Raw genomic sequence first — 21,788 nt, 5'->3', positions numbered from 1 at the left:
ATTTTGCATTGTTTACTGAACTGGATTTTGTTATTTGTTGAATAATTGTGAATAATTTTGAATAATTTTGAATAATTTTGGATATTGTTTGTTGTGAACTTGAGATTATTGGGTTGGAGTGGGTTGTTGTGATATAGAAATTGAAAAAAACCATTATTGGATTGCTGGTAATATTTAGGTATAGATGAGAGTATCAACCAAGAACTGCCTAGGAATAATAATGTTGAAAATAATTTTGCTTCAAATGAACCTTTTCTTCCTCCCGGATTTAACGAAAGACAATCACAAACTTCTAATGTTCGGGGGGAAAACTGATCCTGCTTGGAGATATATTGCTTTACAAAATATAAAGGGAAAACCGCATTACCAATGCTTATTTTGTCTGAGTACTTTTAGGGGTGGGGGAATTAATAGAATGAAAAAGCATTTGGTGAAGATAGGTGGAGACATTAAGAAGTGTTCTAAGGTCCCATATGATGTAGAAAAACAAATGGAAGGTTTATTCAAAGAGATTCAGAAAAGTAAAACTAGTAAAAAGAAAGTAAGTTTCAATGAAGAGGGTACTGATGAGATTGAGGATGCAATTGATGAAGCAATAGCGCAAGAAGAACAACAAACTCCGAGTCAGTTACCAAATAAGGAGATGATTGGAGTCGATCCAAAAAAGAAAGCAAAAACCATTATTCCTCCTATGTTTGCACCAAGAACAACTCCGGGAAGTCAATCAAGTATGAAAAGTGTGTTTCAAAACAAAGAGGCGTTTCATGAAGTTGATAAGCGAGTGGCTAGATGGCTTTTGGATTGTAGGATTCCTTTCAATGCGATTATGTCACCCTTTTTTCAAGATATGTTGGATGGTGTTGCTGGCATTGGGCCTGGTTATAAAGGTCCTTCTTATGATAAGCTGAGGGTTAACTTATTAGCCGATCTCAAAAGGGAGTGTCAAATAGTTGTTGATAGCTATAGGTCTGCTTGGAAAGAAGCTAGATGTACCCTCATGGCTGATGGTTGGACAAATCAAAGGCAAAGAACGTTGATTAATTTTTTGGTTTATTATTCGAAAGGGTTGTGCTTTGTGAAATCTGTAGATGCTTCAAATATGCTAAAAAATGCTTCAAGCTTGTGTGACTTGTTTTTGGAGGTGATTGAATGGATTGGACCTGATAATATTGTTCATGTAGTGACAGATAATGCCGCAAATTATGTTGTTGCTGGTAGGCTTATTAACAAAAAATTTGAAAATATTCACTGGTCACCTTGTGCTGCTCATTGCTTGAATCTTATTTTGAAATATATAAGCATCATGCCATATATTTCTATCCTTGCAACACGTGCTTCGAATATTACCGTGTTTGTGTATAATCATACGGTGTTCTTGTCCTGACTAAGACAAAGAACTGATTGGAAGGAGATTGTTCGTCCAGGTGCAACTCGTTTTGCCACTGTCTTCATCACATTGAAGAGTATCTTTGAGCGCAAATCGAATTTACAAGCATTGGTTGTTGATATACACTTTACCAGACACAATTAGGAAGGAGTGCTAATGGTAGAGTTGTGAGTGCAATTATCCTAGACAATAAATTTTGGAATGATTGTTTTACTGCATGCAAAATTGTGAGTCTGTTGATTAAATTGCTAAGATTGGTAGATGCCGATGATAAACCATCATTGGGAATTGTTTATGAAGGTATGCTAAGGTCAGAAAATGGAATCAAAGAAATGTTCAAGCATAGCATGACTGCATATCAACGTTACACAGAGATTATCAACTCAAGATGGGACAAACATTTGAAAAAAAATCTTCATGCAGCAGCTTATTTCTTGAATCCTGCTTGCTTTTTTTTATGAAAATTATAGAGAAGCACCTGATGTCATGCGAGGTTTACTTGATCCTGTTACATTGTATTGCAAGGTTAATAATTTAGATTCAGTTGAGGCAATAAAAGAAATACACTTATATAGAGATCGAAAGGAAAGCTTTGATAAGCCTGAAGCTTTTCGAGCTGCAAAAAAACTTCAACCTGGTAATAATAACTTATTTAGTTATTTACTTATTTTATGTTTTCGTTTCCTTAATTTGATAACTAATACTTAAGCTATGGGATTGTAACTTGTAGATGAATTGTGGAGGTTGTTTGGTGGTTCTACTCCATGTTTACAAAACATGGCAGTTCGCATTCTTAGCCAATTATCTGCTTCTTTAGGGTGTGAAAGGAATTGGAGTCTTTTTTATCAAATTCATACAAAAAGAAGGAATAAATTGGAGCATGATAGGCTAAGTGATATTGTGTATGTTACATATAATTTGTGTCTTAAATCCAGGTAATATATATTTCATCCTTTCATTTCATATCATTAGATTTTGTGTAATTAATATATTGTATTTAATTTGTTAGGACGGAAAGAAAAAAAAGAAAGCAAAAGGTGCAATATGATCTAATCGATATTGAAAGTATTGATATGGTTGACTTTTGGGTGACGGAAGAGGTTGTTGAAAAAGAGCCTGATCTTCCAAGTAATATTGAAGACTTGCTTGGTGAGTATTATAGTTTATTGATCAGACAATAAATTACAATAGCTTTGATCTTTAATTTATTGATAATGTGTTATATTTTGTTAGATGAGATTGATGCTGATTTAGATCAAGGTGGTGGTGGTGGTAGTAGTAGTACATTTTATGCTGCACCATTTGCTTTTTCTTGTCCAAGTAGTGGAAATGAAGGTGATGATATCAACGACGCAAATCTGCAGCAAGTTATGGAGGATTTTGATGATTGATGACAAACTTGGATCATTTTGATGTTGCCATTTTATGTTTGATTGGTTATTTTATTTTTTGACTTTTGAATTTGTATTTGAATGAGATTATAACATTCTGGTTTATGTAGTACTTTTAATTTGAATGATATTTTAAAGTTTACATTAGACTATAATTATATTTTAATGTGTTTATTTATATTTTATTTATTATTTTATTATAAAATAATTTTTTTTGATTCAACCACGGTCGAACCAGTTGAACCTATGAACCAATAAACCAGTAGTTAGAGCGGTTCGATGACCGATTCGGTTCTCAGAACCTTGGTTACAAGTAAAAGGTTTCTTGAAAACATGCATGTGCAGAATCTGTGACAACCCTTTGAAAAGAAATGACATCAAGTTGAGAAAGGGTTTTTATTAAAAACAAAAGAAATTAAAAAAATATAACCAATTAAAAAAATTATTTCAACAAAGGACAAAACATAAAGGCTCACAGAATAAATGTAACTCTCATTTGGCCCAAAAGGAGGTTGTGTTTAAGGAAACACATAGGACCACAAGAAATCTGAACAAGAAGGTTGGTCCACATGATTTAGAACTTGGAACTGAGTACCAGATTTCACGTTCTAGGAAGATAGCTCTTCACTTGCCCAGAATTGTCTCCTCCCGATCTGAGAGACAAAAATATCAAATAACAAATCAGCAAAGCTAAAACAAGAAATCATAACTTAGAATGCCTAAGCAAGTTCTTAGTTTGCAGAATCTTTCCTCAGCCAGAGGTTTAGTGAATATATCAGCTAACTGATCCTTTGATTAACAAATTGAATGCTAATATTGTCCTTTTGGATATGTTCCCTTATTGAGTAAAATCTCACTTCAATATGTTTAGTTTTTGAGTGCAGAACTAGATTTTTGGAAATATTTATGGCACTCAGGTTGTCACCCACAACAAGGGATTGTTATCGGCATTCCACTTATAATCAGCAAGCTGAATTTTCAACCAAAGCAACTGAGAACAACAAGAGGAAGTAGTAATATATTCAACTTCAGCAGTGAAAAGAGCTACTGTGGACTGCTTCTTGCTTGACTTGACATTCAAAGATCTGTCGAGAAAACAATATATGCCAGATGTACTTCTTCTATCTTCTCTATCACCGGAAAAATCTGTATCACAATAACTAACTGCAGAAAAATCATCAGTCCTAGGATACCATAAACTAAAGTTGGATGTACCATGAACATATCTAATTATCCTTTTAATTGCAGAAAGATGTGATTCTTTTATTTGTGATGGGAATATTAAACAAATTCCAACACTTTGCATAATATCAAGTCTAGAATGTTAAGTACATTAGAGAACTAATCATTTTTCTATACCTAGTCTCATCAACATCTTTCTCAGCTTCCCTCTTTTCTAACTTTGAGTTAGGGTGCATGGGAGGGCATTTTTCATACCAAACTTCTTAACTAATTTCTTGGCATACTTATCTTGGTAAATAAATATTCCATTTTTAGTTTGTTTAATTTGAAGTCCAAGAAAGAAATTAAGTTCTCCCATCATACTCATGATAAATCCATTTGTCATGAGTTTTCCAAATTCAAAACAGAGTGATTCATTTGCTGATCCAAACATTATATCATCAACATAAATTTGGATTAGAATAAAAGAATCATTAGAGTTCTTAATAAATAGAGTAGTATTTGTGGTGCCTCTTTGAAAATCATTTTTCAAAAGAAAAGAACTAAGTCTTTCATACCAAGCTCTTGGAACTTATTTTAATCCATAAAGAGCTTTTGAAAGTTTGAAAACATGATTTAGATGCTCTTTATTTTTAAATCCAGTGGCTGTGCCACATACACTTCTCTATCAATGACTCCATTTAAAAAGGCACAGTTCACATCCATTTGAAATAATTTAAAGTCACAATGGGCAGCATATGCTAAAAGAAGCCTAATAGCTTCCATTCGAGCCATAGAGGCAAAGGATTTATCAAAATATATTCCTTCTTCTTGATCATATCATTGAGTCACCAATCTTGCTTTGTTTCTAGCTATGCTTCCATCTTCACCCAATTTATTCCTGAAGATCCACTTGGTGCCAGTCACTTTCTTTCCATTTGGCTTTGAAATAAGCATCTAAACTTGATTCTTTTCAAATTGATGAAGCTCTTCCTCCATGGCCTTTACCCAAGAAGGGTCATCAAGTGCTTCTTTGATGTTCTAAGGCTCAATTTGAGATAGAAAGGCCTTTTTTCTTCTTCAATTGCCTTTCTAGTGGAGGATCGAGTTATGACACCTTGAGAGACATCCCCAATGACAAATTTCTGGGGATAGTTCTTAAAAAATCTCCATTCTTGGGGTCTTGAGTACTTAGGAACATTTCCGGTTCAGCTGGGATCAATGGAACTGGTATTCCTAGGGATTTTGCCAGTTTTAGGAGATACAATAGAATTATCTCCTGCAGAATCTTCTGCAGCAGCAGGTTCAGAATCAGTTTGCCCAGAATTTTCTTTTTCTTGATTTTGGACTTCATTGACATTACTCTCCACTTGATTTTCTACATCATAGTCTTCCAAAATACTTTGAACTATGTTAGTATCACAAAAAGTGATATGATGGACTACTCAATAACTCTAGCATTTTGATGGTAAACTCTATAAGCTTTGCTAGTTGTGGAATAGCCTACAAACAAACACTCATATGCTTTTGGATCAAATTTTCTCAAATTTTTTTTGTTATTTAAAATAAAACATTTGCATCCAAAGATATGAAGATAATTCAAATTTGGTGGATGTCCTTTCCAAAGCTCATAAGGGATTTTCTTTAAAAACTTTCTAATGATTGTTCTGTTTAAAATATAGCAAACTGTATTAACAGTTTCAGTCCAAAGAAATTTTGGAATACCACTTTCACATAGTATGACCTTAGACATTTTTTGAATGCTTCTATTTCTTCTTTCAACAACACCATTTTGTTGTGGTGTTCTTGGACAAGAAAAATTTTTTGATATTCCAAATTCATCACAAAAGAATTCAACAGATTGATTTTCAAATTTTTTACCATGATCACTTCTAGTAGAAGCAATCTTTAAATCCTTTTCATTTTGAATTCTTTTGATAAAAATCTCAAATGCTGAAAAAGCATCATTTTTATGAGAAAGAAATAAAACCCAACCGAATCTAGTATAATCATCTACAATCACCAAGCCATAATGTTTACCACCCAAACTTTGAGTTCTTGTTGGATCAAAGAGATCAATATGTAGCAATTCAAGTGGTCTTTTAGTGGAAATGTATTCCTTTGATTTAAAAGAACTCTTTATTTGTTTTTCCATTTGACATGCATCACAAGTGATGTCTTTGTCAAATTTGATCAAAGAAAGACCTCTCACCAAACCCTTTTTAACAAGCTTGTTTATTTAAAACATACTAGCATGACCCAATCTCTTGTGTCATAGCCATTTTCAGATTCTTTAGAATGTAAACAAGCTACATTTTGATTCTTTAGTTCATCAAGAGTGAGGCCATACACATTATCACAACGATTAGCAACAAACAATATTTCATTAGTCTTTTCACTCACAACACGGTATTCTAATCTTTTGAATATCACCAAATAACCCAAATCAACAATTGGCTAATACTAAAAGATTATACTTCAAACCATCAACTAAAAAGACATCATCAATAAAGGTAGAATGAATTTACCTACTTTTTCAAATGCAATAATTTTATCTTTGCCATCATCTCCAAAGGTCATAAATCCTCCATAATACTTATCGAGTTTCATGAAGAAAGTTGACATTACCATCATGTGCCTTGAACATCTGCTATCCAAGTACCACATGTCTTTCTTCTTCTTGGATGTTAGGCAAATCTACAAACACTCTTAAGTAACTTTAGCTATCCAAACTAATTTGGATTCTTTGAAGTTAATCCATCTTAGTTACCCAAGTGCATTAAAATCACAAACAACCTTATATGTTTGGTTTCCTACTCTTCTTTTGTCAATAAAGCATTGGGAGTAAGAGTGACCAGGTTTCTTGCAATTAAAATAATGGTTTCTATGTGCATGTTGCTGAAATTGATTGAAGCTTTAATGCTGATAATGATTAAAAAAGTGAAATTTTCTATTTCTTGAGAAGGGTACATTTCTTTTGACAAATTCATTTTTTGTATTAGCAACTTTTTCAAAAGGTCTTAAACTATAATTTTTTGAAGGAAATTGACTTCTTGAATTTGAGGCTCTTTTGTAAAACTGTTGTTTTTTTAAAAGCATCCTCATTATTAGAAGAATAACCCAGTCCCGACTTGTTTGGATTAGGTTCCGTTCTTGAGGATAATGTAGTTTCATCAAAATATAGTTTTTCAATGGCAGCTTCATTGTTGAAAAAATATCTAAGACCAGATTTATCAAAAGATGTTTTTATTTTTGAGGAAGAAACCATGAATTTTGCAATTGGTTTTTCACAAACTGCATATTCTTTTTTCACATAACCCAAACCTAATTTTTCAAACAATGGTCTTTGACTTGCAAGTAATTTGTCCAAGTTGCTTGAACTATGAGAAAATTTTGCTAAATCACAATTCAACTTTTTAATCATTTCATTTAATCTTTTATTTTCAGCAACAAGTTCTTGAGAAGGATCAATAATATGCTTTCCTTTAAGCTTTTCGATTTCAGATTTCAAAAATCTATTTTCTTCAATAAGATCGATAGCACATTCGGTCTCCTTCACTTTTTCTTTCAAGAAATTATTTTCAGCTTTCAACACTTCATTTTCAGTTTTGCATTTGTTATATTTATTCAGCAATTTCTCAGAGTGATGGGTGAGATCGTCAACAATAACATGTAAATCATCTATAGATAGGTCATAGTAATTTACCTTATCCAGTTGATCTTCACCAGCCATGAAGCAGACTTAAGCATCATATTGGAAATCCTCTTTCTCATCTAGATCATTCTCTAGATCTTCCTAAGAAGCCATGAGCACTTTCTTCTTTTCCTTTTTTGCCTTATCCTCCTTTTTAATCTTAGGACAGTTGAACTTGAAATGTCCTGCCTCCTTGCAGTTGTGACATATTACCTTACTCAAATCCTTTTTGTACTCCTTTGAGCTTGATTCTTTGTGCCTGCCCTTGTTCCTCATTAGCCTCCTTAGTCTCCTAGCAAAAAACACAAGTTCGTCATCTAAAAAACTATCACAAGACTCACTCTCATCAGGTTCTACTTTTGATTTTAAGGCTATTCCTTTTTTCTTTATATTTTAGCATGTGTGTGTGGTTTCATAAGCTAGAAGTTTTTCTCTTAGCTCATCATAGGTTAGTAGACTCAGGTTGTTACTCTCAGCTAGGATAGTGGCTTTTGTTTTCCATTTTTTTGTAAGGCTTCTAAGGACTTTTCTTACTAGAGTTTGTTCAGTGTGTGTTAAGCTCATAGCATCAAGGCTGTTGATGATAATTGAGAATTTATCAAACATCTCATCATTGCTTTCTCCATCCATCATGGTAAATATCTCATACTCTTTTCGCCACACATCAATCCTTATTTCTTTGACTTGTTTGGTGCCTTCGTGTGTGACTTGGAGTTTCTCCCAGATTTCTTTTGCCATCTTTGTAAAACTTAGTTAATTAATGACTAATTAACCTATAAATTAAAATTTATTCTAGAAATTAAAAATGTAATTTTTTATGATTTAATGTGATAGAGAAAATTAAAACAAAAATTTTGACACTAATTTTAAAGAATTTGGCCCAAGATTGGACCGAACGGGCTAAATCGATCGACCCGAGTTTAAACCGAATCCGTGGGCCCAACCCACTCACTTAATAAAGTGAGTTCAGATCTCTTTCTCCCCATTTTGCATGCTGAACACGTTGAAGCAGCCATGGGAGAAGAGAGGAAGAAGCAAACCCTTGCCCTTGATTCAAATCCTTGTAACTTTTGATCCGGAGCTCCGACCGCCGCACTGTTTATGGCCACGCGACCGCGGCGTCGAGTTCTACAAATTCCACAACATTATTCAAGAGGTAAACCACAATTTTTTTCCAGTTTTTCCATCCCTTAATTTCAAAATTATTGGATAAAGGTGTTGAGATTTTGAGTTCTTTGATGTTATAGGATTCAATTAGTTTGAAGGAAAGGTTTAATCTTGCCTCTTTGATCCTTGGGTATGGTAAGAATTTCCAAACCTAGTAGAATTCTTGATTTGTTGTGTTTGGGTGTTGAGTTTGTATATGTGAGTGTCTATAATGTGTGTTAGGTAATATGTATGTAAGTGGTTTGGAGCCTGATTTAGCTTTTAGAATCTTGAAAGTGGACTTTTGGTGCTGAAAAATTTGTTTCAGAGGTGATTGGTCCTTCGAAGCTTGAGGAAAAGTTGAATTGGAGGTGTTCTAGGTTGAACAGGGAATCGGTCAAGGTATGATTTCAGTTTCTCATATCTAAAATGTAATCTAATGTGAAAACTTAGGCTAGTGACTCCTAAGATAGGAATTGAATTGTTAATGTTGATGGTTGGTTGAAATGGATTGTATTATTATGTATGTGGTTAGTGATTTTTGAAGGTTGTGATGAAAGCTTGTATGTATGATATGGGTAACTTGGTATATGTAGAATGGTTAGTAAGTTTGAATTGTTGTTGGTACCATGTTGATGGTGAAAATGATATTGATTTGTATGCATAGTGGTTGATAAAATTGAGTATTGTTGGAATTGAGATATGGAATAATGTTGATGTGGTTTAAAATTGAAACATTGAATTTGAGATTTATGAAAGTGGAGGAAATTGGTAAGTTGTGGATTGTATTAGGAGGTGAGTATATAGTTGATCCTGAATTGGTAAGTTTGGGGTTGATTTTAAAGGTTTTGGAAATTGTATGTTTTGAAATTGGAGGTTTGCTAATTTTGTGAAAATTGTGATTTTGGCCCAACTTTAGTGGAGTATAACTTGATCCCCGGACCTCCGATTTGTATCAAACTTATTTAGAAATAAAATTTGGTCCAAGATGTTTATGCCGTTTAAAGAGCGGAGGAAAAATATTTTAAAATGAGAAAGTTATGCTCGATCAAAATTTGGTGTACAAAGCTGAAAATTCTGGACTTTTGTTTCACCAAATACAGTGCATTTTATCTTGTTTTTCCTACAGAAACTACTATTTAATGACACACCAATGAAGCCAGCAAAATGACTCATTGAAGATCCTCCAGGTATAGTGCCATGCATTTACTTTCTTAACTTAATTTTGTAACCATTTGTTTAGCATCCTCCTTTTCAACAACATGTCCAATGCAATCTATACCACATTCGGGATAAAAACCAACAAAGACATAATAAATCAGCCACAAACAAAATAACAAAACCAAATAATCCAATAAATTATTTTATTAGTGATCCCATCACTATATTACCTAGGAGGATGTTCAGATTGATAGCATCAATTGCTTCAATTTTTCTACAGAAACTACTATTTAATTACACACCAATGAAGCCAGCAAAATGACTCACTGAAGATCCTCCAGATATAGTGTCATGCATTTACTTTCTTGACCTGATTTTGTAAGCATTTGTCTAGCATCCTTCTTTCCAACAACATGTCCAATGCAATCTATACCACAATGGAGATAAAAACCAACAAAGACATAATAAACCAGCAACAAACAAAATACTAAAACCAAATAATTCAATAAATTATTTTATTAGTGATCTCATCACTATATTACCTAGGAGGATGTCCAAATTGACAGCATCAATTGCTTCAATTTTCGGAAAGGAGACGAATCGGAAAGAATTCAATTGAAAGGACTCATTGGAGAGAGCACTGACAGAAGTTTTCATGTAAAAACTCAGCTTGAATTTGTGCGCAGTTATCCTCACACCTTTTGAATTTGCTTAAACAATGAAATTTTTCATTGAGTAAATTCCAAACTCACAAACAATAGTCTTAAAGACCACTACATTTGTCTTCGAAATGGAGCAATGTATACGATCACCCTTAATAAACACAAATACAAACACACACAAATTAACATGCATAAACTTCACAAATTAATATCACCATATCTTAAAATAAATAGTAGGATACACATCATTTCATCTTGGAGCACAACTCTAAGCTGCATGCATCTGTGGGATTCCATGAGCTAAGAATCTCGTATAAACGAACAACTCCAACAACCAAACTCCAAGCCAGTTTCGTTGAATTGATGTCTACAACATGATCAACCTTTTGATTAAAAGCATTTGTTAGAGCCATATGAAGGACAAGAAGTATTCAAAGCTCTGTAGATGGTGGGTTGAAAGATTCAATAGACAAAATAGTTAATGGTAAAATAAAACTGCTAGCTTCCAATATATAATGACCCTATCATAAGAAAAGTTCTTCACCTGGTTTTAAATTCCACGAAGTAGCGCCAAAATTAGGCCATCGTTTAAACCAACGGATTAAATTTTTCAATCGAGCAAAACGTGTTGGGAATCTGGGATTAAGCCCACTCAACCAATCAGAGCAAAGTATCAGTCATTACTCCCATCGTTTTGGGATTGCAGATGCTCTAACATGCACTAAACATAATGGATAAAAGGGTACCTTAGAATTTGGGAGAAAGATTCCTGCTTCTTTTCCTCTTTTCCATCAAACACAATGAGTTTTAAATCCATTATTTACCCTAATCATTCAACCAGAAGCTAGCATTTCCATTTTCTTCCACTAGATAATGGTTTGAGATTGCTGCGAGATTCACTCCCTTCAACCCACTGGATAAAGGTCTCCCCCGATAACCTTCCACCAAGTAAGAAGTTTTTGCAGAGGAGCAAAACACAAAATTGAAATAATTTTGTTTCCACACGTTGAGTTTATGGAGTGATGCATGAGCATCTTATAGTAGTTTCCTAGTTAATTATGTTAGTAAAGTCAGTGATTTCTCGTTATTTCTCTTGTGTTTTAGTCAAGATACTTTGAGTACGTTGCTTTATGTGTTTTGTAGGAGATTAGTGAAAATTTTTTAAATAACAGAAGCAAAGTCAGAAAGGTACTCAAGTTAGAGAGGAGGCTAAGTCAGAAGCAAACAGAAATAGAGAGCATGCAAAAACAGAAGAGGAGGTAAGCTAAGGCATGGCGTGCCACTTGCTTCACACTAACTACACGCTGGTTCAAAGTCCAAAGAGCCAGCTTCCATGCAACCTTCTCACAAGTGGGACGTCACCCACGCCAGCATCATGCTACCTCCATGCAACCCTCCCTAGCTCGAGGATGTAGGACGTCTCCCACGCCACCTTCTTGTGCTTCTCGAGGGTGTGGCACGTTGCACACGCCACCCACGCCCAGGCTTCATCCTCATTGCAGGCGTGGCATGTTGGTCACGCCCAGGCACGCTACTCCCCTCCAGTTGGAGGACGTTGCACGCCACACACCCATCATCCATGCATGCGTCGAGAACGTGGGACGTTGCCCATGGCCATGCCACACATGGCCACTCTCCTCACCATTCGAACATGTTCCACGTTACAAACTCCAGCCACCATGCACATTAAGGGCGTGCCAAATGTGGCACGCTGGGCCATTGCCCAATAGCCCTCACTCTCCCCACCTTCGAAGACGTGAGACGTGACCAACACCTAGAACACGCCAACTCTCTTACCTTTGAGCACGTGGGATATGACCCACACCCATTCTCCTTTATCACTTCAAGGGCGTGGGCACGTCCCTCACTTGCTTCGCATTCTCTACACACAAAAAGGCCCTTGGGAGGTGCACAATAAAAGTTGCAAACTTCACTCAAGTGTCATGACAACATCTCAAGCCCAAGACTCAAGTGCAAGCCCATGGTTTCTAAGAAAGTAATTCACCAAAGCTTAAGCTATAATCACAAGAAGAATCACTTTTAATTTGAAGTTAATTAGGAAGATATGATTTGATTTTTCTTTAATTAAGTTTGAATATTAGGTTTTTAGTTAGGTTTAAGGTATATGTAAAAGGATCTAGAGAGCTCTGGATTGGGACTTTTACCCTTGGACCTTTTCTGCAATTTTGGATCCTTATTTTGCTTTGCCCTACGAGTCACTAATCTCCTCAGTTAAGGTTAGAAGAAATGTTGATTCTAATGGATTGATGTTATTACTTTTCTATCTTTGATTAATGCATTGATGCTTTTTCAAGAAGCAAGATTTTCGTCCTTAATTATAAGGGTTTGAATATATTGGAAAATAACTCAAATCTGATTGAATTCTGTTATCAAATTTGGAAGAGCTGAATATTGGAATTGAGTTTGAAACTTCTTCTCATAGTTCTGTAAGTTTTTAAACTAGTTTTGATAAGTGACATAAAATCAACTAGGTTTAATCTCTAAGAATTGTGTGGCTTGAATCAGGATTTGTGCTTAACCTCTTCTCTTAAATAATTGACTAAAGAATTAGCAATTAATGAGGTTAAAGAGAAATTGAATTACTAAGGAATTGAGGTTTAATTAATTATGGTTTGCCAAAGTTGTATCTTTGCATGATCAAAATAGAAAGTGAAAAGCATTTGTCCTGAAGTTGAAACATCTCCAAAGCCTTAACGTTTTTAATCATATCATTTTTTCTACTCAATTATTGTTGCTTTCATTTAAATTATTGTTTTGGTATTTAAATAATCTCAAAGCAAGTTTTCACTTGTCTAATTAGAATAATCAGTTAACCATTACTTGCTTAATCTGTTAATCCTCGTAGAAACGATAACCCACTCCCGTGATCTTACTTGATACGATTCAGTGTATTTGTCGAGTTGTGGTTTTAAAAAATTATACATCATAAAAGCAGAATCGGAGACACGCGATGGGATTCCAGAACGAGAGTTATTGTTTTGCGGCTTGATAGAGAAAATTTGTGCCGATTCGGAATTTCACAAAATAACTTCCGTTGCAAGTATAGTCCAAACCGGCAATGGATCCTCTCAATTAAAGTTTAGTTCAAATAAAAAGAACCGAGAGTAATTAAACCTCGGGTCGTCTTCCCCAGGAACTATTGACCACAAGCGCACAATTTTAGTTGTAAGATCAAGGGGTTTTCAATAATGAAGCAACCAAATAAAGGAATAAAAGAACAATCAAAATTGCAACTAATGAACTAATAAAGGAATTAAATAACTATCTATATAATATGGACAAGTAAAGCTCTAAAATGATTGAAGTATGGTTCAAAACATAGATGGAATCTTTGACTTGCGATGAGTTATGGAATCCCTTCCTTACCATAACCACAACTATAATAATTATAATGGATTAATCTCACCTAGTCAACCTTTAACATCGAAGAGTAAGTCAAGTGAGCATAATTGTTATTAATCCACAAATCCTAGGTAACTTACTAATTACCTTAGTAAAAAGCTAGCGTTAGTGGAAACAATAATAACTAACAACCCAAGAATTATCACTGAATGTTGGACATTATGACTCTAGTATTTCATATACTCAATTCCTCAAGTCGAGGAGTGAGAATCTACCTCATAATCAAAATTGACATTTCATCAAACACATGGAAGGCATATTTACAAAACATGGCAAACTTATAAAATTACTTGAAACTAAGAACAACCAATGAACATAGTCAACAATGGCAACTCAACAAACATAAAATAACCACTAAATATCAAATTAATCAACTAGAAATCAAAATTACAAAAGTATATATGTATTGATAAGATGAACTAAAATATAAGAAAGTGTAGAATAAGTAGTGTAATAAAAGAGAAAATTAAAAAATACTTACAATGGAAATAGCTAGAATCCAAGATTAAAATTGGAAAATGCAAACTTGTAGTATAAACCCTAACTAAACCCTAAGAAAATTGAGAGAAAAATCTAACCTAAAACTATCTAAAACTATCCTAAGTTTGTTGTGTAATGTATGGTGTTGTATGGTGTTGCTAGCCCTTCTTATATGCTTCAAAACCTTTTAGAAATGGGTCTGGAAACCTTCCAATTCGCGAGCCACGTGACTTTTTAAAGAAATCACGCGCTGGTACTTATGCGTACGTACAGAATGTTGTGCGTACGTACACATGACTGTGTACTTTTCCTTTATTTTCTTTATATTTTCTCTCAATTGCATGCTTATCTTCCACTTTTATCAAGTCATTCATGCCTATTACATCTTAAATCACTTATAAAAAATATCAAAGCATGGAATGGAATAAAAGTGGAATAAAATTGATTAAATTAAGTACAAAATAGCATGTTTTCACAATTAAATATAATTTAAAGAGAAAATACAAAAGTATGCTATTTAGATGAATAAATATGAATCTATATAAAATCCATTCAAATCAATCCAAAATTTATCATCTTCATCACGACTCATCTTTTATATATTAAATAGATAGATAGATATTCGTTTCTAATATATTACCATATTTGCTAAAAGATTTATTTCCTGCAATATATGTAATAAATTTTTACAAAATAATATCTTAAAAATATAAATAAAATCAAATATAAAACAGCTGAAATGGAGTAAATTAACAATAGAATATGTGGTCAAATCAGAGCCGTTAAAACATTTTTATTAGAATTGTCAAATTCATTTATTTTTGTCAAAAGATAGAATCCCCCTCTTTCTCTTCTCATTAGTGTAGTCAAATTATTAACCAAGTTTCCAAAATGAAAAATTCCAGTAGTTGTAGTCACTTAATAATGTAATAATCCACTTGCCATGTTGTTATTGGTTAGAACACCTCAACTGACGTGGTTCATTCGGTTTCCCACTTTTCTTAAACTCAAGCAGCCAAAAACCGAAACTTTATTTTATAAGAAAACACTTTGGTCTTTTTGAATAAATTCTTTACTTTAATTTTGGTATATTCACAATGTAAATTATAGACTATTTTACACTAACACATAACTATTTAATTATATTTTTTTATTATTATTTACACATTACCTGTAAACGTCAATTAGTTTTATTAACATGACAATATATAATTAAATGTATTTGTAGTTTTTTATATTCTTAATATATTAAAATTAAATTTTAATTTTTTTACTTTCTGAAGTATTTGAAAATCATTCTGATCTCACAGATTTTTTTTTTCTTCTTGAAAGAATTAGTTTATTAGTTTATTTTATAATTAATCATTTTATAATAAAATTCACATCCATTTCACATAGTTTATTCAATCTAAAATTAATGAAATTTCACATCCATTTCTCATATTTTATCAATCGGCAACCGCCCTGCTCCTTTCCTTGGTCCCTTACTCTGATTCTCTGAAAGCTAATCTAATCTAATTTAAATTTATTAAATATTAAATAAATAAACAATAATATTACGTATAAATTAAAAATTAATCATTATATATATATATATATTATTTAATTTATTTTTAATATATATTTTATATTTTAATATATATTTTATTTAGATTGTTAACTTAGTAGTTGTATAATAAAATGTGTATATTTATTTATTTATTTATTGAGTTCTGTTTGGTGAAAAGAGGGATGAAACTTGAAAGTATCTCTAATCCACCGTTTCATTGAAAATGGCTTGCCCTCTCTAAAATATCTAAATTTCTCAATTAACCCTCTTTTTTCTTCATTTCTCTTTGTTTTACTACTTTAAACCCTAATCCTTCCCTTTCTCCGATCCGCTACTCTATTTTGTGCCTCACCGATTCAAGGTTCATTTCACTCCCAACCATATCAATATTCAATTTTTAATTATATTTTTTTTCCATCCATTATTTGGGGTGAACCCGTTTCCAATTGATCCCTTGCGGGGTTTTGATTTTTTTTTCTTTAAATTCTTGGTCGCAGGGTAGTCCCATTCTCGCTACGGTTGACTTCACTAGATCTAGAATTGTTAAAGAGAAATTTAACAATATGAAGAACACGGAGCGGGTTGCGTTTTTGGCTTTAGCAGGTTTGCTTTTTATATTCTTTTTCATTCTTTTAGTGAAATTCAAGGTTTCTTGTTTCAGTTTATAGTATTAACGAGCATTATGAGAACTATAGTTCAAAGCATTTCCTGTTTTGTATGAAATTGGGTGGGTTTTGTTTTGAGAAAGGTCTCAAATTTTACTATTTAGATTAGTGTATGATATGGTTTGGTATGATATGGAATGTTAATGTGCTTGTTTAGTGAAATGTTGATAATGCTAATATGAAATTCTTGTGTGGTTCCATTGCTGTTCCTTGAATGCTGATCACTATACATTAATGGCATTTTATTTGTCATGGCAGGGTTAACCTTAGCACCGCTTGCTGTGAAAGTAGATCCGAATTTGAATGTCATTTTGACTGCTTGCCTCACTGTGTTTGTGGGTTGTTACCGTTCTGTCAAACCGACTCCTCCAACTGTAAGTAGTTTTCTTTTTTTGTTAATGCCAATTCTATGCTCTGCATTACTTTTTGTGGCTCAAGATTTAGACCTTCGACTTCTCTGATTCGCACTGGGTATGATTATGCAGGAGACAATGTCCAATGAACATGCGATGCGATTTCCTTTTGTTGGGAGTGCAATGTTACTGTCCCTTTTCTTACTCTTCAAGTTTCTCTCCAAGGACTTGGTGAACGCTGTATTGACAGCCTACTTTATTGTGCTCGGGATTGTTGCATTATCGTATGTTCTTTTCCTTTTGTCCAGTGTACTTGCTTATATGGTCAACAGTCGTTTTGGATATATTTGCTGCTTATTAGACATTTGCTTTTATAATCTCTACAGGGCAACACTATTACCATCTATCAAACGGTATCTGCCAAAGAAGTGGAACGAGGATGTCATAGTCTGGCGCTTCCCATATTTTCGATGTATTTGACATGATGCCTGCCTCCTTAATGACTGCTGTGTTTTTTCCATAATATTAGAATTGATGACTGTTTTGATGCTGTGATGTATATCTATACTATGGATAAGATGTTTAACCAAGTAATAAACATAAATATACTAATTTATTCAGATATCATGTGTTCGCATAATAATTAGAAGGGTGTTATGCTCTGATTAGATTAAATACTCTTGATGGTGGTTTAGCTTTTTGCTTACTAAAGAATTCTTCTATTTGATTTTACTTTTATGTTCTGTACGATTAATATGATCATTAATCATTGACTGGTGACAGAGCTTACTACCTACATTGTTGCTTTCTTTATGTGTTGTTTAGTATATTGTGATGATGATGATATGATTATACACTTTCATTATGGTGTTTTTGCTGCTGCTAGCTGCTTGCTGCATTTGATTGGGATGACCTTATCTGCTTCTATCTTGCAGAATGATGTTTTTACTTTCTCCTTTCTTACACAGCTCTGGAGATTGAGTTTACAAGATCACAGATTGTTGCTGCTATCCCTGGCACGTTCTTTTGTGTGTGGTATGCTTTGAGGAAGCATTGGCTGGCAAATAATATACTGGGTCTTGCTTTCTGTATTCAGGTTTGATTCTTCATTCCTTAGATTGACAGGCTTGATGAAGAAAATTAAATAAGTCCATTGCTTATCTTATTATGGTTGTCTGTAAAATTGAATTTCAGTTTTGTTAGTGCTTACTACATGGTAATTGATACCATTGGTTCCATCTCTAATGTTTCCAGGGAATTGAAATGTTATCTCTAGGATCTTTCAAAACTGGTGCTATTCTCTTGGTAGGTTATTTTTCTTTTCTCCAAGTAATTGATGTAAGTTTTATTATTATTTGTGGAGAATTTTTCTCTTCCCCTTGTTTTGATTTAAATAAAATAAAATATGAAGGGCCTCCATCTTGATTGAAAATAACATCTCTCTCCCTCCCTCCAGTTCATTCTGATATTTGCAATCTAATTTAAGCTTGTAAATATTTTGAATTGAAAATAATATATTTTATTCCATGCTGATATAATTAGATCTTTGATGATTTTTTAGAAGATAAATTATATGCTTTCATTTTTATCTCTTTTTTACTGTATACGTGTATTTTGCAGGCCGGTCTATTTGTATATGACATCTTCTGGGTTTTCTTCACTCCTGTTATGGTCAGCGTTGCAAAATCTTTTGATGCTCCAATAAAGGTTAAAACCTTACTGAATTGGAAACTTCTGTTTATCCATCTTCATTTGAATTTTTATAGTGTAATGTCACTCAAATCTTTAATCAACTGAGTTTCTTCCTGATTTATAGTTCTGTTATTCTTCACAGCTTCTGTTCCCCACAGCAGATTCTGCAAGGCCGTTTTCAATGCTTGGGCTTGGTGATATTGTTATCCCTGGTAGGATCAGTCTTCTTCTCTACACAGTTCATTTTATGAAATTGTGCCGTAATGATTAGTGCGGTTCAAAGTACATATCTGGTATTAGACTCTCTTACACTATGTCTGTACCTTTTCTGGGAGAACGAGATGGAATTGAATACCAAATGATATTGGCAATTTTCTGGGAGGCCCATGGTACATAAAATCCCCATGAATTTGCTAAGCCAGGTGTGAGTAAGCCTGTGCCTTGACTGGCACTTTAGGGGCTGATTGGTTTATTAAGTGTTTTCATTTCCATTTTCGATGAAAATGAAAATAAGACATGAAAATATGAGTGATTAAACATTTTAAAAATATTTTCAACGGAAGCATTTTCAAAAAAAAAAAAAAACATAACAAAGTAAAAAAAAAAGGCTATTTTCATGTTTTCAGTCTTTTCAGTTTTAACTTTTGAAAACGTTTTCAAACCAAAACACGGTGTTTTTTATTTTGGGACAAAGGTTCGAATCTCTCTACTCGTCTTTATATGTTTACTTCAATAAATTTTGATATTAATTAATTGATTCGTTTGGTGGAAAACCAATTTTAGTTTCGATTTTTTTTTGTTTCAATTGATGTTTTTTATTGTTATATAGTGCCATAGGAAATATAAAACCAACTATATATATATATATATATAAGAGATACCAAATTTTTCTAAAATAGTATAATAAGATAGTAATTTATTTCCTATTGATACCGTATAAAAATTAATTGTTAATTTAATAAAAAAATTAAATAACTAAAATCGTACATTTAATATAAAAATATAGTTTTGTGATTTTAAACTATTGAAAATACATTTTGAAAATAAACCAACCAAACATATTTTTATTATTTTCGATACTTAGAAACGAATCTTCTTTTCACAAACTAATCGCGGTTTCTAAAATGTGAAAAGTTGAAAATGAAAACAGAAAACGAAAACAAAAAATATCTTCACAAACCAATCAGCCTCTTAGTAACCACTTGTTTTGGGGATGAAATGATGCAAGAAATCTGCCAGCTTCTTGATTTTGCTGCCATGTTTATTTCAGTTTTTGGGTTATAACTTCAAACTGGACTGGCGATCATTCTTCATAGATTTGTGATTTTCTGTATAATCCATATGTATGTGGAAGTGAGAATTTTTTATGATTGCTGGGCTGTTTCTTCTGTTTGTTTTGATTTTATGTTTCCCCCTTCAGGTATTTTTGTTGCATTGGCTTTGCGGTTTGATGTGTCTAGAGGAAAACAGCCCCAGTATTTCAAGAGTGCATTTTTAGGATACACCATTGGCTTGGTCCTTACAATCGTTGTGATGAATTGGTTTCAGGCTGCACAGGTAATTGATTTGTGGTTTCATTTTTCTATTGTTTTTAATTACTCAATCATTTTAGGCAGAAGCTTGGAGGTATGGAAATATTTGCCTGACTGAGCATTTAGAGCTTATCTTGGATTTTGGATATCAATATCTCAATTTAACGTTTCTCCACTTCATTTTGTACCCCTTTTGTCAGCCTGCTCTTCTGTACATTGTTCCTTGTGTAATTGGATTTTTGGCCGCACATTGCTTATGGAATGGTGAAGTCAAACAGGTTTGTATAATAGGTTTTTTTTTCCCCTTCCTACTCTCTTTTCTTGTATACGTGTTGATCCCTCATCCTTTATGCTTCAAATCTTATTTCAATGATTTATTTTAGTGAGTATAACAATATTCTATTACCATGTCATGTTCTCTCTCTGACCATGGATAATGGGAATAGCATAAGTTTGATTTATCATGGGTTTAAAAACTTTTTGCCTCGACAATAAAGTGCAAGCATTATTGAATTTACTCTAGTTAACTTGTGTCTGCGGCTTAATCTTGTTATGACCTGTTCTTATAGGTCTATACCTCAACACGATACCTTTTGAGCAATGAAATTATTATTATTATTATTATTATTATTATTATTATTATTATTTGGAACTAATTAGAGACAATGATTATGTTTGGCGCATCATGAATTAAGATAATCTAATGGTTAGATTTGAATCACGAGAGTGCGAGTGGTATCCATCATGATCCAAATCCATATCATAAGATTACCTTTTAGAGCATGATGCACAGAATTCAACATGGTGTGTAATGCATCATAGTAATATCCATAATCTTAATTACTTCTTACATGTTAAGATTTGGAGACAGTTCATCCCTTAAGCATAGTAAGAAAGTTTGACTTGTGTGTATGAATGCAGTTGTTGGATTTCAATGAGTCAAAGAGTGCTGATTCATCATCACAGGAGGGGACTGATGCCAAAGCTAGCAAGAAGGTAGAATAGGTTGAGGAGCTTCTATTCCCAATACCCAAATACTTGAAGCTAACTGATTCAGCAGCACCACACCTTTGTAACAGATTGTAATTCACAAGGAAAAGAAAATTAGTCTCTTTTAGTTTCCCATTTAGCTTTTACTTCTTGACTGCCCCCAGTTTTGGGTTTCTATAGCAAACATTTTATAAACCGTTTTGTCCTCTCTCTCTCTCTCTCTCTCTCACACACACACACACACATATACACGTGTTCCAAACCAAATTTTTTGATACTGTTTCAAACCAAGTGATTTCTGAGAGAAGCATTGTCATAGAATATTATCAATCTAAGAAAGATGATAACGACACATCTTCAGAATTGGTTCTGGTACCGGAGGTTACTACTTTCTGGCCATTTGCCCCTCCATTTTAAATTGAAATAAATGTTAGAAGAAATTTGGTTTTTTGGGGCATAAAGATTGAGTTAAGTTTCAAAGTGGTTTCTGAAGTTGCATTTG

At 33.3% G+C, this 21,788-nt stretch overlaps 2 protein-coding genes across 2 annotated transcripts; both read left to right on the top strand.

The window, feature by feature from the left end:
- The first annotated feature begins 415 nt into the window (after positions 1 to 415).
- Positions 416 to 2,326, top strand: LOC112786299 (uncharacterized). Its single transcript, XM_025829689.1, has 5 exons — positions 416 to 1,369; positions 1,522 to 1,697; positions 1,858 to 2,024; positions 2,118 to 2,205; positions 2,323 to 2,326. The coding sequence occupies exons 1-5, from the start codon at positions 416 to 418 to the stop codon at positions 2,324 to 2,326; spliced, it is 1,389 nt and encodes a 462-aa protein (XP_025685474.1).
- A 13,863-nt stretch (positions 2,327 to 16,189) lies between these two features.
- On the top strand, positions 16,190 to 21,481 carry LOC112783827 (signal peptide peptidase). The gene is made up of 12 exons (XM_025826898.3): positions 16,190 to 16,415; positions 16,552 to 16,657; positions 16,978 to 17,093; positions 17,205 to 17,356; positions 17,459 to 17,544; positions 18,041 to 18,168; positions 18,327 to 18,377; positions 18,693 to 18,779; positions 18,907 to 18,976; positions 20,185 to 20,321; positions 20,497 to 20,574; positions 21,218 to 21,481. Exons 2-12 carry the CDS (start codon positions 16,618 to 16,620, stop codon positions 21,299 to 21,301), a joined length of 1,029 nt encoding a protein of 342 aa, XP_025682683.1. The 5' UTR covers positions 16,190 to 16,415; positions 16,552 to 16,617; the 3' UTR covers positions 21,302 to 21,481.
- Positions 21,482 to 21,788: the final 307 nt, after the last annotated feature.

Source organism: Arachis hypogaea, chromosome 20 (genome assembly GCF_003086295.3).
Source record: "Arachis hypogaea cultivar Tifrunner chromosome 20, arahy.Tifrunner.gnm2.J5K5, whole genome shotgun sequence".
Classification (NCBI taxonomy): Eukaryota; Viridiplantae; Streptophyta; class Magnoliopsida; order Fabales; family Fabaceae; genus Arachis; species Arachis hypogaea.
This window is presented reverse-complemented; position numbering and strand designations above follow the sequence as displayed.